This window comes from Micropterus salmoides, unplaced genomic scaffold (assembly GCF_014851395.1).
Source record: "Micropterus salmoides isolate LMB-PRFRI ecotype aquatic unplaced genomic scaffold, ASM1485139v1 Ms_hic_scaffold_18, whole genome shotgun sequence".
Lineage (NCBI taxonomy): Eukaryota > Metazoa > Chordata > Actinopteri > Centrarchiformes > Centrarchidae > Micropterus > Micropterus salmoides.
In genome coordinates this window covers 7,669,411-7,684,827 of record NW_024040928.1, presented here as the reverse complement: position 1 = coordinate 7,684,827, position 15,417 = coordinate 7,669,411, and the positions used below count along the sequence as shown (strand labels likewise).

Genomic DNA, 15,417 nt, shown 5'->3' with positions numbered 1-15,417 from the left:
TATATAAAATGTTACTTATACAATAGGCCGCATCTAAACTTGCTGTCAAATTGCAGTAAAAATCTGTGTGGAAGGCAGATTACGCCCATCTTTGAAGAAATACCAACTTGATGCATGAAGAGCAAGTAGACAGAGTGCTAATGGCAAATTCTAGGCCACTGCCACACCTAAGGTGGTGACACCAGGGTGCAGCACTGTCGACTTAAATCCACCTCGCGCTGTTCTCTCTCCTCGTTTATCCTGATGACGAGCAGCTTGCCTCACCTTTTTGATGTGAACTTGTGGATGTATGCATTTCACATTCTCTTATACAATCAGCATCAAAGATGCACACCCACGCACAGGCCTGGCACACAGCAACATGCGTGTATGAACCGCGCGATCCACATGCACAGCCCCTCACCCTTGAAAATGCACAGTGATGCACATGCACATACATCACACAGAGAGGCAGGGATAGAAGTAATTTAGTACTGTTTGACACTTTCACGGTCTAATTAGCCCCAGTGTTGCTGTAAACATGTCCCAGTGACCCTCCAGTTCTGGTTACTCATTAAGTATAGATGGGGCTGAAGATGGACAGAACCTCAGGACATATCCAGATTCAACCAGCATCATCATGAGACAGAAACCAAACCAAGAAACCCTGTCATTTGCCATTGTACATGTACGTGTATGTTGGGAAGGTATGGCATGTCATGTCCATTTCTGACCATATTCATACATACACAAGGGTGCATGTACACGTTCACAGGGCTGTGTGGAGCAGCCTCAACGAAAGCTCTAGCAAGATGCTCCATGGCGTGTAGAGGGGCAGACAGCCCCGTTGCTTGCTTGCATGCTGCTGCTGCCTTTGACGCGGTGATGGGGATTTTCCTCTTCTTCCTCTCTCCACCTCTCTGTTGCAGTAACAGACGTGGCCAGCGAGCTGTGATCAAACTGTGCCTTCACCCCCCCTTCATCAGCTGGGGGGCTTCAGCAGCAGGAGCAGCAGGGTGCCCCAGATTTACAGACCACCTCCCTCCTCCCATCTAGTGCAGAGGCTGCTTCCTCTCCACCATGGAGCACTACTGACACCTTCTGTCCAGGAAAAGGACAGTGCAACAAAGAAGCGCAAGGAGGGCCTGTAAGGTGGTTTGAAATGTGGGATTTTGAGATAGATTCGCTTTCATAGACCGATGTTAACAGAGTATGACCATGCGGAAAATTACAGCAAACACTAGTTTGTTAGAAAGCTCTATCTAAACATGGGAAATTTAACCAATTAGCTTATTAATTGACTCTATTGAATTTCTCACTACATTGCCACATTTTATCAATATTCCCAGTAGACCAATCAAAGGCTGCAGAGGTTCTGCATGCTGTGTGCACACAGGCACAAGGCCAGGCAGATGGACATTGATGGGGAGCAAGAAAATGGTACATTAGATTAGATCCCGAATCAATACCAGTATGTGGTGTTAATCTAGTGAGTATCCCTCTGCCAGAAATAAGTGACTGAAAGGTTGAACAGCACAGCAGACCAAAGAGTCATTATCAAATAAGACTAGCTCAGCATGTTTCTCCCAAATAAGCCACTTTTTTTGTCACAGAGGAGTGTAGCCAGGGTTCAGCCAACCTCAGGGGTGACTTTGGGTTGAGCACTGTCAGGAACTTTCTGCCTTTGTACACTGGAGTATTATATAAGATTGTATCTGGGGCTTTTTTGGCCATGCTAGGCTAAATCCAACAGGATATTTTAGTTCTATGCAAAGCTCTGATATTTTTTTATCCAAAGCTCTTAAGTCCAAGAAAAGGAAATTAGCTTGACTCAGGCCGAGCAGTGCGGGTAGATATTGTAATCACCAAAATGCACACTTCTTTGCTACAAATGCAGGAAGAACAGTACAGTAGAAACACCAATCCACTCAGGGTAAGACTCTCTGCTCTCTTTTACATTTAAAATGATAAAGAATTGTTTATGTGCAGGTTTGACTCTCTTCCAATGATACAAACAAAATCTTTAATCAGCTGTACATGCATTGGCACGATGTCACATGTTTTCTTTTGTACCTCCAATCTGGAAAAGGAACCATAATGTATAAAATAAAAAATAATAATAAAAAGGTAAAGACAAAGCAATGAAAGCCCAAAAGTTGCAACAAACTATCAAAAGTTCTACTCAGTCGATGCCACATCAGGCTTCAAACACACCTTTTCTTTGTTTATGTTATGTTGCAAGCATCTCACTTTTCAATACAGTTGGCAGGTAATACTTTGAAATATGTATGCAATGTTGAAAATATAAATCACCGTAAATACAACACAAAACAAGATCCCCTCCATTGACTCGAGCATAATTTACACATACACAGAAGATTCAATTGGATGGATTGTACACAAAAAAAAAAATCCCTTAACCTTGCTTTCTCATTGTACTGTTAACACGTCATTGTTAAGGAACATTTTTACTCAACAGCAAGGAGGGGGCGGGGAAAGTGAAGTGACAGTTGAGAGGGACGAACACAGACTAGATGGGAGGACAGAGAACAGGAGATAACATTTACACTGCAGGACTTAATAACCTTTCAGCCATTTTATCTTACAAAAAACTCAAAAATGGCACTATGAATTGCACATTTGAGGCTGTTGTGAGCCCACCACAGACAAAGACGCAATCTGCACCTGTGGAGTAGAGCAACTTAAGCCTTCCTGCATTGTTAAGTTCTAGGCACTATAAGACACATGGCAACATGACGGGAGACAGAGGGAAGGATCACAGTGAAGTAAACACAAAACACACCCTCATCTCTATATACAGGGCCCCTCCCATTACTGTCTGCTGAAAATACAGATCTAAACCTTTGCTTAGCCCATGGGGCCGGCCTTGGTTTGAACTTCTCATAGTGCTGTGAAAATAACACTAAAACATCAAGACGTCAATTAGTACAGTAACTCCCCAAGTGACTTTCAACAAAACCCTAGGGTGTTCTTGAAGAATAGTTATCTCATTACGTTCACAATGTAATAATTTACTCAAAATTGATTAATCATTCTCCATCTCCATATTGACACTTGTGCAATTTTGTTTTCACTAAATTTTTTTATTTTTCAGACTGGCGTCCCTAGCGATCCTAATACAGATGTAATCTAACCGGTGGTCCAAAGAGGCAAATCAAACGGACGGCATCCTCACCTGGATCTGGGTTTCTCACACAATCATTCATTGACCCGTTTCAGTCCTCTTGGTGCGAACACAGTACAAAGTAAGGCTTCACTGCATTGATATTAATAGTTCAGGACTCCGCCCCTACCGCCACGCATAAGCCTAGGCATTGTCTTGTCTCAGAAAGGCACGCGACTCCGCTCCGCAGTTCACAGTTCACTACTGCTCTGGTCCTTTCGCCCTTCGGTTTTGTAGCAGCACTTTGCATTGATCTCCGTTCCAGAGAAAATGACACTTTGTGACCTTGTCAATAATATCAACATACATACATATTTACAGAGAAGATCGTCTCCTTAGACTTGAAGAGTCAGTTGATTTAGTTTCTTTTGTTCCTTATACACTAAAGGGAGTGAAGTGAGGTGTGGGCCTGTACATATGGCAAGAATGTAGAAAGATACCACACAGAAAGGAGACAAAAAGAAACAGCAGAGATGATGGTCTTTGCCTGTATATATGCGCGTGTGTGTGTGTATGAGAGAGAGAGCGAGAATGTGTGTTTTTACGAGTGCTTGATAGTGTATTTGCCTTTCTGCAGCTGGGAGATGTACAGCTTAGACTTGGTGCCATCCAGTCGTTTGAACCACACCTCATCGTTGTTGACGGTGGTGATGATGGCACTGCATGACACAGAACATACAACAATGTTAGCGCTAAATCACTTCCCGATCCTCACAAACGACACGGTGACATCGCCGTACACATCACTGTGCGTAGAAGTCACCACGGTCAATCCCCCATGAGTGGCAAACAGTCAGCATCTGCCATCATGTATTTTCATGGGAAAACTCTTGTGCAACCAACTGCACAAACAGATTTCAAGAGCATTTGGGATGTTTTTCTTTTTACAGACAGCTAAAGGCTACAGAGAAGAGAGGCAATACTTTCTAAAGACCTTTGGAGCCTGAACTACCGACGCACAACTGGAACATGTAATTAAATCTTAATTTCTTACAAACATGTTCACAGACATCCAGGATATCATACCTTGCGAATGTTATCAGGTTGCCAAATTCAACAATCAAAAGCACGCATACCGCATTTAATATACATGGACTGGTATTAAACACAGACTTCCCACCATGCAGACACAGGGTTTTCTAGAACGATCAGAGGATGATTACATAAGGTGGAGATGGAAAAGCATGGAAAGAGACAGATTCTAATAACAAAACATTATCCCTTCAGGCAATTCATTCCAATAGCCACTGACCGTGTAACGCATTAATATCTTTTGTGTGATACAACAGGAACTATTTCCCTGAGATAAGGTCCTGTTCATTCTGTCTGAAAGAGTGCAGCACTTTGTGCCTTTCTGACATGCGGTGAAGGTGATTGAGACATTACTTGTACAGGTACATGAGATAAATGAGTGAAACAGGCATTGTAAGTAGCCACAAAAGGTCTGTGCATAATGATGGCTCCTCTGGCTTGGCTACAAAACTGTGTCGATGTGACACAATTGATGGAATCGCACAAATTCTTCGCTGTACTAAAGCAATGTAGGTCATGTCCGCATACATTTCTGGCTAATAGTGGGAGTGGAAATGAGGCTTGTGCATGTGCACACATGCACTCTTTCCGTTGGCTGATAACTTATTATTGTTTTATAAGATTTCTCTGGAGCCATTTCACCCCCCTCAATTTATGTTGTTTTTTTCCCCCAGGTGTGAGTAGCTCCTCCATTTCCGGAGCCGCCCGTTGCTTTACCACTCAGCAGTGCCGGGGGGATGGGTGTCAGAAAGTGAATACACACAGTTATCAGTTAGTGTTATAGCTAACACATGCTATAACCAAAATCATCACTCCCTCTTATTATTGCAAAGAGCATTGGAGACTGCTCATACACGCGCGCGCGCGCGCACGCACACACACACACACACACACACACACACACACCACCCACCTAGTCGGGTACTCATCCTTCCTGTTGACACAGATGGCCTGTCCCCTGCAGTACCACTGGTTGTCATAGAAAAGTCGACCGTCCTCCGAGCGCGCCACATGGTGATGTCTGTCAGGCTTGACTGCAGGAACTGGAGGGAAAGAATTAGATTGAAAAACTGGGGGTGAGGAAGATACGGATATTGAGAGGGCAGCAAGTGAGGCAGGGACAGTAAAAAGAAGGACACAGAGAGGGACAAAGACAGATGAGGAGGCAACATCTGTCTCCTATTCAACTACGAACTTGAGTACTTTTAGTGGAAAGTATTGAATCGAGCCCTCCCTGTGTAACTGTGGGTCGATCGCTGCACTCAGCCAGGTATTGACTGTAACTGAGGACGAGGAGAAACTCTTACCATCCACCTTCACCCTGTGTGGCCCCAGTGATGCCATCGCCTGTGGGCGGAGTGCACAGACATGACTGAAAAGGTCAAATCACAACATTCAGATACATTCACGGAGTGACTACTTTGTTAGTTTCCAAAATACCTTTCTTATTGCGGTCCAGTCCTCAAGAATATCAAGATCTTGCAGCATGTAAACAATATAAGGTCGTAATGGAGCGGTTAAGGAAAAAAACAACAACAGTGAAGTGGCAGGAAACATCTGTCTTAACATCTGATATGCTGCAGCAAAATGCGGAACAGATGAGTGATGGGAGGAATAAAAACAGGACGGGACAAAGGGAAAAGGATATCAGAAACAACAACAGGCTTCTTCTTCTTGACAGGACAGAATGGGTCTTTCTTCTTGTTTTTCCGTGAGTGCAATCCATCATTCCACAACTCTGAAAAGTCAAAAGGACAGATTAGAAAAGGGATTTGCTGAATATTTCAATCTCTTCTACAGATTGTAAGTGCTAACTTAGCATTGTGTCGCATGTACTAAACAATTAAATGGTGGATTTGTCAGTTAACAGATTCCAATTTTGATAAGTTGTTTTACTTGTTGTATGGTATTAGCAAATATTTACCAATTACTGCTTAAAATGAATGTGAGGAATACTTTGATGGATTTTTGACATATTTTAGATAGTATTTTGTTGCAGCCCTTGTTCGTACCTGAGGTAATGTCAATACTGTGTCTGTCTTCCTCCAATCTTCTGATCTTCTCCTCCAGTTCACTCTGCACAGTGTCAAACAGCAGCAGCTTCTCACTCTAGAAGACAGAAACCAGGGGCCAAGACATCACCAGAAGCAGTGACTGGGGTTAAATTAAATCTGTTTGGGTAGTGGACACTGGGGGCAAAAACCCAAACAAAACCTAAATAAAACTAGATTCCCTACACTGTAGTGGCAGCAATCTAATTGAACAAAATGCACACTAGGGTTGGGTGATTGCCATTTCTGTATCATTTGATCACGGCTACTTTAGATCACTGATTGGCGATCTGATCGCCAGGTGGTGGTGTTACGTTGCAGCATGCCAGTGAAATGCCAATGTGGATGAAACAGGCTTATTAGCTTTAAGAGAAACCACCAGAAACATCTGTAAATACACAGTACTGTGTTTCCCATATAATTACCATGTAACTGTGGCGCCGCGCACGTGGAGCGCAGGGGCAATCAATAGCAGCATGTACAGCGTGTCAACACCGCAAAACACCGCAGTGTGGCGCAGATTCAAGAGACTGTTGTTACGTCATCTTAGTTCTGTTAGTGAGTTAGTTAAAATCGCCTTAACATCGGCGCATGAAAAACCAATCGCTGATCATTCCTTCAGTTGACGATAAGCGATCCAATCGGCAATCGGATCAACCCTAATGCACACCTAACCTTCACATCAGCCCCGACTCATTTGTTGACCTCTCACCTCCCAGTGTTGGCAGGCAGCTTGGATCTCACACTCATACTTGTTCTTCACGGACTCCAAGCACAGCTCCCTGTAGATCCCTGTGAAAAGCATTAAAAAATTAAATGAATCTGAGGAGACATTCTTAAATCTTGAAGACACTTGCACAACTGGTGCAAACTCTGTTTAGATCTTTCCAATATACAGGGAAAATGCAGGGATATGATACCTGAAAGTATATAAACAAAAGAGTATCCTTTGCTTTAGCCATAGGGAGGTTTATTTTGTACATGTGACCCCTAAATCTTATGGGGCTTACCAATGCCTGGCACCAGCTCAACTTGCTAGCTTTGTGCCCCGTCCTCCGTTTTCCATTGCAGATATAATACCCCCTCAATGTAGCTGCTCATCATAGCGATGCCGCATGAAACTGCCGTGACATAATCATCAACACAACACGCCATGTGGCACACACTTATAATAAAGTACAAACAGTATCATTACAGTTACTATCTCGCAATCTCTGGCTTAAAAATGGCAGATTTGTTCATGACATCCCGTCTGGCATGCGCAATGATGATGCAGCGAATAGTGATGATTCTCCTTGACCAACCAGTAGTCTGCAGGTACCAGATCTGACTGATGGAAAACCAAAAAAGGTGAGTAGAGTCGAGGCGAGTTGAACTGGTGCCATTGGGTGGAAAAGGGACTTTGCACACTGGTCCTTTCAGTCTGATCTAAATGTAATATTACGTTGACCCACCAGCAACTTTGGTCCTGATCTGCATGTTCTCCTGCAAGTTGGCTAAAGGTTCCAGGTACTCTTGGGCACAGCCAGCCATTACTTCTTGAAGCTTGATGTCAACCTGGCTCAGACGCTCCTTGTACAACCTGAACAGCAAAAAACATAAGGAGGCAAAGCATTCAATTCATAAGAATGTACAGGTCGGGGAAACTCCAGCATCATCATTACAGTGAGCCAAACAATTTGAAAATGTATTGTAAGCACATTAAGAACAGTTCAGATTTTAGGCAAAACTGTGACCTTGACTGTGTCTCACGCAAACAGAAAGCTGAGGCACTTTTACAGAAGGGGCTGTTTATTTAATGCACCTGCCAGTATGGCTGATGCTGTCTCAATAAGCCATTTCAGTTTCATGTCAAAATTGCTGGTAGGAGAGACTGTATCTGAGCCACAAAATCCAAGATTTACAAGCAAATGGCCAGAGACTGATATACATTTATCACCCAGCTTACTACCGTTTTGTTTTGTTTTTTACAGCGGTGTAGAGTATATGGCTGGCCATCACTCTAAAAAGGGTCCAACGTACCAGCAAAAACACCCTGATTAAAACCAGGGGCTTGACAGCCAGTTGAACCTCTGCTCCACTTGGTGAGACTTCAGTGCACGGTCCATGAGCTTCCCCACCGAGCATCACATTGTGCGCTAGGCTGAATAATGAATGCCAACACACCTGCTTTTAATGCTGTAACAGTGATTACAAGGACTGATGAGAGAGTATCCCAAGGAACCAGATGAAATGACAAACATCTTAGAATCTCTGGCACAGACGTAAGTAAAAGTTAAACTTCAATATGAAGTCAATTCAGGCCAGGCAGCAGCAGGTGAAGGCTCTAACGTTATTTTGTTGGAGACAACATGGGAAGGAACTTACTGCTCCTTCAAGTCAGTGAACTGTTTCTCCAGGGTGGTCATCTCATCCAGGCACTCCATCCTCCGCCTCTCACAGTCCTCATCATCCATCTCTGTGCACAAAAAGACATGGTTTGACATCACCTCCATATCAATTGCTTTTCTTTTCAACCACTATCATCATAGCATCTCCAACCCATATTGCAGTCGGTTATATCCACTCCCCCCGGTCAATATGGCAGCTAATTTATTAACATCATGATGAACCCATGTCTGACAGACAAGCATATTTGATTCATTTAGCTGCTGGTTGATATTTAAGGCCTATTTTCCTACCCGAGCTGTCTCCATCTTCAGACACAGACGAGCTAACGGTGTCCTCCTCGTCTGTGCTACTGCCGTCCTGCTCGGGAAAATCCACCTCCATTTCTTCGTGGTTACTTTCTTTCTTCTCCCGGGAGTGAACCGGCATTGCGACTTCCAGAGCCGGTGTTGACGGGGTGGCGGGGCCTGTCGTTAATTTTACCCCGAATAAAGAGGCAAATGTACCTCAGACAGCTAACAGGTTAGCTAGCACACATCTAGACAGCTGGTAAAGGAAACATGGCGACCGTCGGCCAATCACACGGAGCTTTACTGAGTCTGTCCAATCAAAGGTTGATATAGGTAACTAATTGCTTCGGAAATATTTTAGGGATTTGTAGTTCCTTTAACTTGTTCTGAACGCCCAATAGGTCCTGTATGTGCACGTACCGGTATGTAACTAGTTTGAAATGTTTTTTTGAGGTGTATGGTAAGACATTGTGAGGTCGGAGGGCCTGACGTTTCCGCGCTTCGTGTCCTGCCCTATTTAACGGTTCTCTCCAGCTGTCTTCCAGTTTAACTATTTCGCCGTAAATTTCCCGGACTTAAAAAAATAACATTAGCACCCGCCAATGAAACAACAAGAAGAACAACAACGCCAGGGTTTCAGGGTGTATGTAGCAGGCTCTACCAAGTATTTATCTGGTATGTCCCTAAAAATAAATACCGGGAATATGGTGGATGATGTGCGTGTAAAGATAACAACCTAAAGTAAATGTTGTGCATGAATGTTTATGATTAGTGACAAGTTAGTACTTAGTAATAATTTTAATTTGCACATTAAGAATTTAATGAAAACAACCCACAAAAACTTAAACTGCTGTAACTGGAATTAATAGGCCCTATAGGTCTATACTAGTGGTAAACTATATATGAAATATTAACTATAAACAATGTATTGACATACTAACGGTAGGGTTATAGTATGAAATTAACATTATACTTTTATTTATTTGTTAGAATATTATATAGAATAATTAAAAAACATTTTCACTGTGCTCTGCTGAATATTTCTCTTAATTTGAAATCCCAGTGTTCACAGGTATGACTTACATCCTTATTATAACCTATAAGTAAAGCCTATGTGTTAGACCCTTCACTGAAAGCAAAATAAAGACCCTCTTCCAATAAACAAATAAAGAAACATTGTTATTGTAAATAAAAATAAAAACAATTTGTGATTACTACCACACATGAGGCACTACAGACCAAAATAAGGACTACATCGTAGAAATGTATACAGAAACTATTGAATGTTTCATAATTGTTTCATAATTTTATTTTTTTTCTTTAAATGTAATATTAGCAGTTAAAAACTGTAACTAATAGCTTTAAAAATGGTTAATAAATCATTTACTCATGCTTCATAAATCATTAACAATAGACTTTGTAAGAACCCTTTAATTACATTATTAACATTTATTTCTACAGATGACTTACTTACTTACTAACCTGATGGTCTAATATATCGGGACAAACTCCTCATCCTTTATTCATGATTTATTAACATTTATAACTGCAGTTTTCATGGTTTATTATCCAACATGAATGACTAACATTTAGTTACAGAATCAATGACCAATAATGACTCAAAAGGCAGAGAGATTTTTCACAACCTGGCAACCTGAAGTTGTTCATATTGATGGTTCATAACTGATTTATAAAGCTTCAGTAACATGTTTACAACAGTGATAAAACTAATAGTTGCAACTCTATTTACAGCCCTTTATAAAGGAACATGGTGCGGTATTATTATTTTTGTCTTGATACTTGTGCAAATCAAAAGTAAACTCTAAAAAGGACATGGCCTAATGATGTTGGAAACGGAATGAATCGGCATAGTCAGTCAGGGAACTGGAAAGCTTTTTTTGGTACTGGAAGCAGACATGAGGATTTCACATTGAAGGGACCCTGTGCAGCTGTGGGGATAGGGTGAAGAGGTGCTAGACAGCCTTTGCTAGCTGACTGACAGATGATTCAAGCACCCCGGGGCTAAAGCTGTCATGGCTTGCTGCTTGACTCTCCTTTCACTCACCTGGGTGGTATTGATGGGCAGCCGGAGGAGTGGGTGGAGGCTGAAGCTGTGGTGTTGTCTACTAGTGTGATAGACAGTTGGAAGTGTGGGACTACAGTATGTAGTGTTGGTTGTTCGCATGTCACAAAATTGTTGTGTTCAAATCCAGGCATAAGAGACACACACAAAATAGTCTTTTAGATGTAAACAATTGAACATTGTTGTGATGCCTCATTTTTGGAAACAGAAACAGAATTAACATTCATGATTAGGTTTATGGAGCTTGAATCAAAAATGATTATGAATGGAGTGGAGAGAAAATATTTCTAAACCTGTACCTCTTATAAGATTAACCTGCTTTCTGGATTTATTTAAAGCTGTATATACTGTATGCATCGTAGGGAGTGCTGCCAAAATGTTACACAGAAACACCAGTGTGGCTGGCCACATATATCAATAAACACTATAATGGAAAATATCATAACGCTATATGGGGTATTGTATAATTATGTGTGTAGCATATTTGAAAGCTTTTTCCATTCTGGAAATTTGGAACAAACTACTTCCAGTAGTTCTACTTAGGATATATCTGTCAACTGCACATGTTGACAGATATATCCCAATGACAGATATTTCCTCCCCATGTCCGCATGTTTCCATACATAGGCTTATCTTAGATTTAAGCTCATCATTGGTATGCATTATTGTACTTACTTGTACATGACTTAAGCTAATTTTAATTTTAAATTTACTTGTTGTCAAGAGAGAGTACCAAATGTAATTTGTACCCAGGTGATTATCTTTTAAATCTGTTGTAAATGTAAATGTTGCTATATGGCAAAAATGGATTTTGATATGCTATTTGTATCAGTTTAATGAAAAGGCCTGATTTGTTAGTATTTCTCTGGATTAGCCAAAAACAGCCATTACCTGTTATCCTATCCAAAATGGTTTCTCAACTGATTTTCCAGACAATGTAATCCGCATTGCCCACTTCTGTTTGTATTGTTTTTGTCCAAGAGTTTTAGTGACAGCTGACAGGGAGAAGAACCTGTGAGCCCAGGATATATGCAATTCACGTTTCAACCACAGAATGGCGATAAAGACCTCTGCTAGGTGGTTGAAAAACAGTTCACCAGTTCTTTAATTTGAATCTATTCCTGAAGAGTAGGATTTATTCTAGTATTGAAACTGAGAGAATTTATAATAATAAAATAGCAACTATAGAATTATCACAGGGACACGATTCAAGAATGGAGTACTGGATATATCAGTAGATGGATGAATGAAAACAGGAACATTGATGAAGAAATAACAAACACAGACACTTGCTATATATGAATGCCATACGATTGCCCAATTCTAAAATTAATATATTGCTTAATGAACATTAAGCATTGACTAAAACCAATGTGTGTTGTCATCGTCAGACAAAACAAGAAGCTGGACTTTTATTTGTGACACATGAGCTGACAGACAGACGGCCTGCTCAAACCTTAGAGCATGCAAAAATGTGCCTGAGAATATCACAGTGAAAGATTTTGCTCAGTTGATTTGTGGTTTGTCTCGAAGTCTCACTATTTCCGTGGTGTGTAACACACTGCCAGTCAGATCCATTTTCACACTGCCATAAGTGTGTCAGGAAACTTTGCTGGTCTAATATGTATTTAGGGCAGTACAGTATGATAGCAGAAAGTCTGAGTTGTCTTTGTGGTTTATTTCATTATACTGAGCTTTCCCCTCTCCCCTCATGGTCTCACACAGTCCAGAGTGGAGACTTCTGACACAATGGACAATAAATAAAGTTGCATACAAAGGAATGTAAGAGAAACTCAAGAATGAAAAGACAGCTAAACCACAGTTTATGGTCAGCTGGCATGTTTTCCAAGTCTCCTCCAATTTTATTACTTAAAGCTGCACTAAAACTGTGTCTCTGCACCGTGGACGACCATCTTAGTACAGCATTATTGTTTTAACTGCTTTGCATGGTCAAGCCATACTTGCTAACACAGGCTGTGTAACTTACCTTTTTTCTTCTGATGTGATTTTAGGCTTGCAGTTTCAAAAATACTTCAACCTTTCAAACGGTTTCATGTTGTTGTGACTTCATTTGAAAAGATCTGTATTCTAAGAATCTTGGTGATCTATCTTTCACAACAAACCCAATGATGAGTTTATAGACTTTTGAAGAACAGGTAGCGAGCGATACAGGTGAGGCTTGCCTCCTACGATTGAAAAATGACAAAAAGCAAGTTGAAACAGGATTTTGTTGCTGTTATCTTATCTCTTTTGAACTACTGCAGCTCCCTCTATTCATGCCTCAAAAGTCATTCTTACATGTCTTGCTTGTTCAATATGCTGCAGCAAGCGAGTATTTGCTTTGAGGCCAAGTAAAAAAAACCCATCAAGTTCTGGTTTTATGGGGAGTTGGGTGCTGGAACTATTTCTTGCCGCAGTCTCTGTTGATTGCCTGGCAACCTCTACTCCATATCACAATAAAACCACAACTTTTTGTTTTTACACACTAGTTTATTTGGACAGTGCAAGGCTAGCTTTCCCCCCTCGTTTCTGGTGCTTATGCTAAGCTAAGCTAATTGCCTGTTGGTTCTAGATTAATATTTACCGTACAAACATAGAGAGTGGTATTGATCTTCTCATCTAACTCTGTGCAAAAAAGCAAACCAGATTATTTCCCAAAAACTCAAACTAAACTCAAATCTTGGAGACAAATATTTGGAAATATCTGCAAAAAAAATAACCTGCAAGGCTTTACCCTGCTAGCAGTGACTGAACTGGCCCTTTAATGTGTCCCTGTGCTACTTTAAGACATAGCTAACAACTTTGAAGCTGACAGTGATACTATGACCATGAGAGATGCCTGGTGGCAGTAGGACAACAGATCATATCACATAGGCCTACAATTCATCCCTCTAAGTGGGTATTTCTCTGTGTGTGTGTGTGTGTGTGTGTGTGTGTGTGTGTAACACTGTGAGAATGCCTGGGGAGGGAAATAAAGGTATTACCCCTTCTCCGAAAAACGCCCACACTTCCCTGAAAAAATATGCATTTGCACATTCAGCGCGAAACCGAGGCAGCTAAGGGGAGGATCTCAGAGTTTTCACCCCAGTTTGAAAGTTTCAATCAATTGCCTGCGTCTCAGATGTCTCCAGTCACTTTTTCAGAAGCTATAGCATAAGAAAGATGCTGAAACACTCCATTTCCACACCCTTCATAAGGGAATAACTTAGTTCTCTTTACAGGTACAGAAACCTGTTTGAACATCTTTTTTATTTGTTCTGGGAAACACACAAGATTAATGACCTTCCATGTACTTTTTCCCCTTCCAATGAGGTAAAGGTCACACACACACACACACACACACACACACACACACACACACACACACACACACACACACATACATACAATGGTCTTTCATGTCTTCTGATGACTCCATTAAAATCACATTAAATGTAATATGAAAGCCATGTACAACCACCACAAGATAACAACCACCTGTAATATGTTATTGTCATCCAGCATGGTTGTGATGATGTCCCACTGACAAACAGCCTGACTCATCATTAAACAGCAAGCATGTCTACCCATTGTTACAAATGTAATACAAGCTATACAAACCAGCCATACATGAACTTACTAAAATACTATTTTTTTTCCGTCAAGCCACACATTGTGAGAGCATAAAGTGGGTGTAGTATGTGTAACCTTTGTGTGTACAACTGCTGTGTCACCGAGCCCACACAAGAAATGGACTGGTTGAGGTTGACTGTCCACTGAGTGATTACTGTAACAAAGGAGTGATACCTTCTGAAACAGTAGGGAAGTTGTCATGAATGATATGTGCACATCTAGGAAGCTGAAGCTATTTTTAGACAGCTGAGCTAGTGGCAGGTCACTGATTAAAGGTACTGACAAAGACAGCTAGCTGGCTCTCTGCAAAGTTAAAAAACACATACATGCACCTCTTAAACTGCATCATTTTTGTTGAATCTGTACTAAAACAGATACCAGTGAGATATAGGTTTGTCTCCATGTCAATTATGGAACAAGAGCCAGGAGGCTATTAGCTTATCTTAAAGACTGGAAGCAGGCAGAAACCTCTAGCCTGCTCTTTTTAAAGTTTAACAGTACGTCTACCTACACCACCTAATGTTTACAAATTAACACATTCTATTTTACATATTTAAGAGACTATAATGCAATATGAATATTTGTACATTTGGGAAGTTGAAATTATAAAAAAAAAAAAAAAAAAGATCACGATATCAGCTACTGACAAATGAAAGACTGTCCGTAAAGCTACAGTTGTAGTCAGAAGTTTACATACCGGTATATTCCTCATGGACGTGAATTGCCTGACAATATTGGGCTTTTAATAATTTCTTAAAACTGTTCTTTTTTCTGGGGCAGACTGATTGCACAACATAT

General features: G+C 41.0%; 1 protein-coding gene across 1 annotated transcript; it reads right to left on the bottom strand.

The window, feature by feature from the left end:
• Positions 1-1,936: 1,936 nt before the first annotated feature.
• brms1lb (BRMS1 like transcriptional repressor b) lies at positions 1,937-9,204 on the bottom strand. The gene is made up of 10 exons (XM_038727515.1): positions 8,928-9,204; positions 8,614-8,704; positions 7,701-7,828; positions 6,959-7,038; positions 6,208-6,304; positions 5,844-5,933; positions 5,636-5,700; positions 5,503-5,542; positions 5,109-5,238; positions 1,937-3,822 (listed from the first exon to the last, which is right to left on the bottom strand). Exons 1-10 carry the CDS (start codon positions 9,061-9,063, stop codon positions 3,705-3,707), a joined length of 975 nt encoding a protein of 324 aa, XP_038583443.1. The 5' UTR covers positions 9,064-9,204; the 3' UTR covers positions 1,937-3,704.
• Between the last annotated feature and the right edge of the window lie 6,213 nt (positions 9,205-15,417).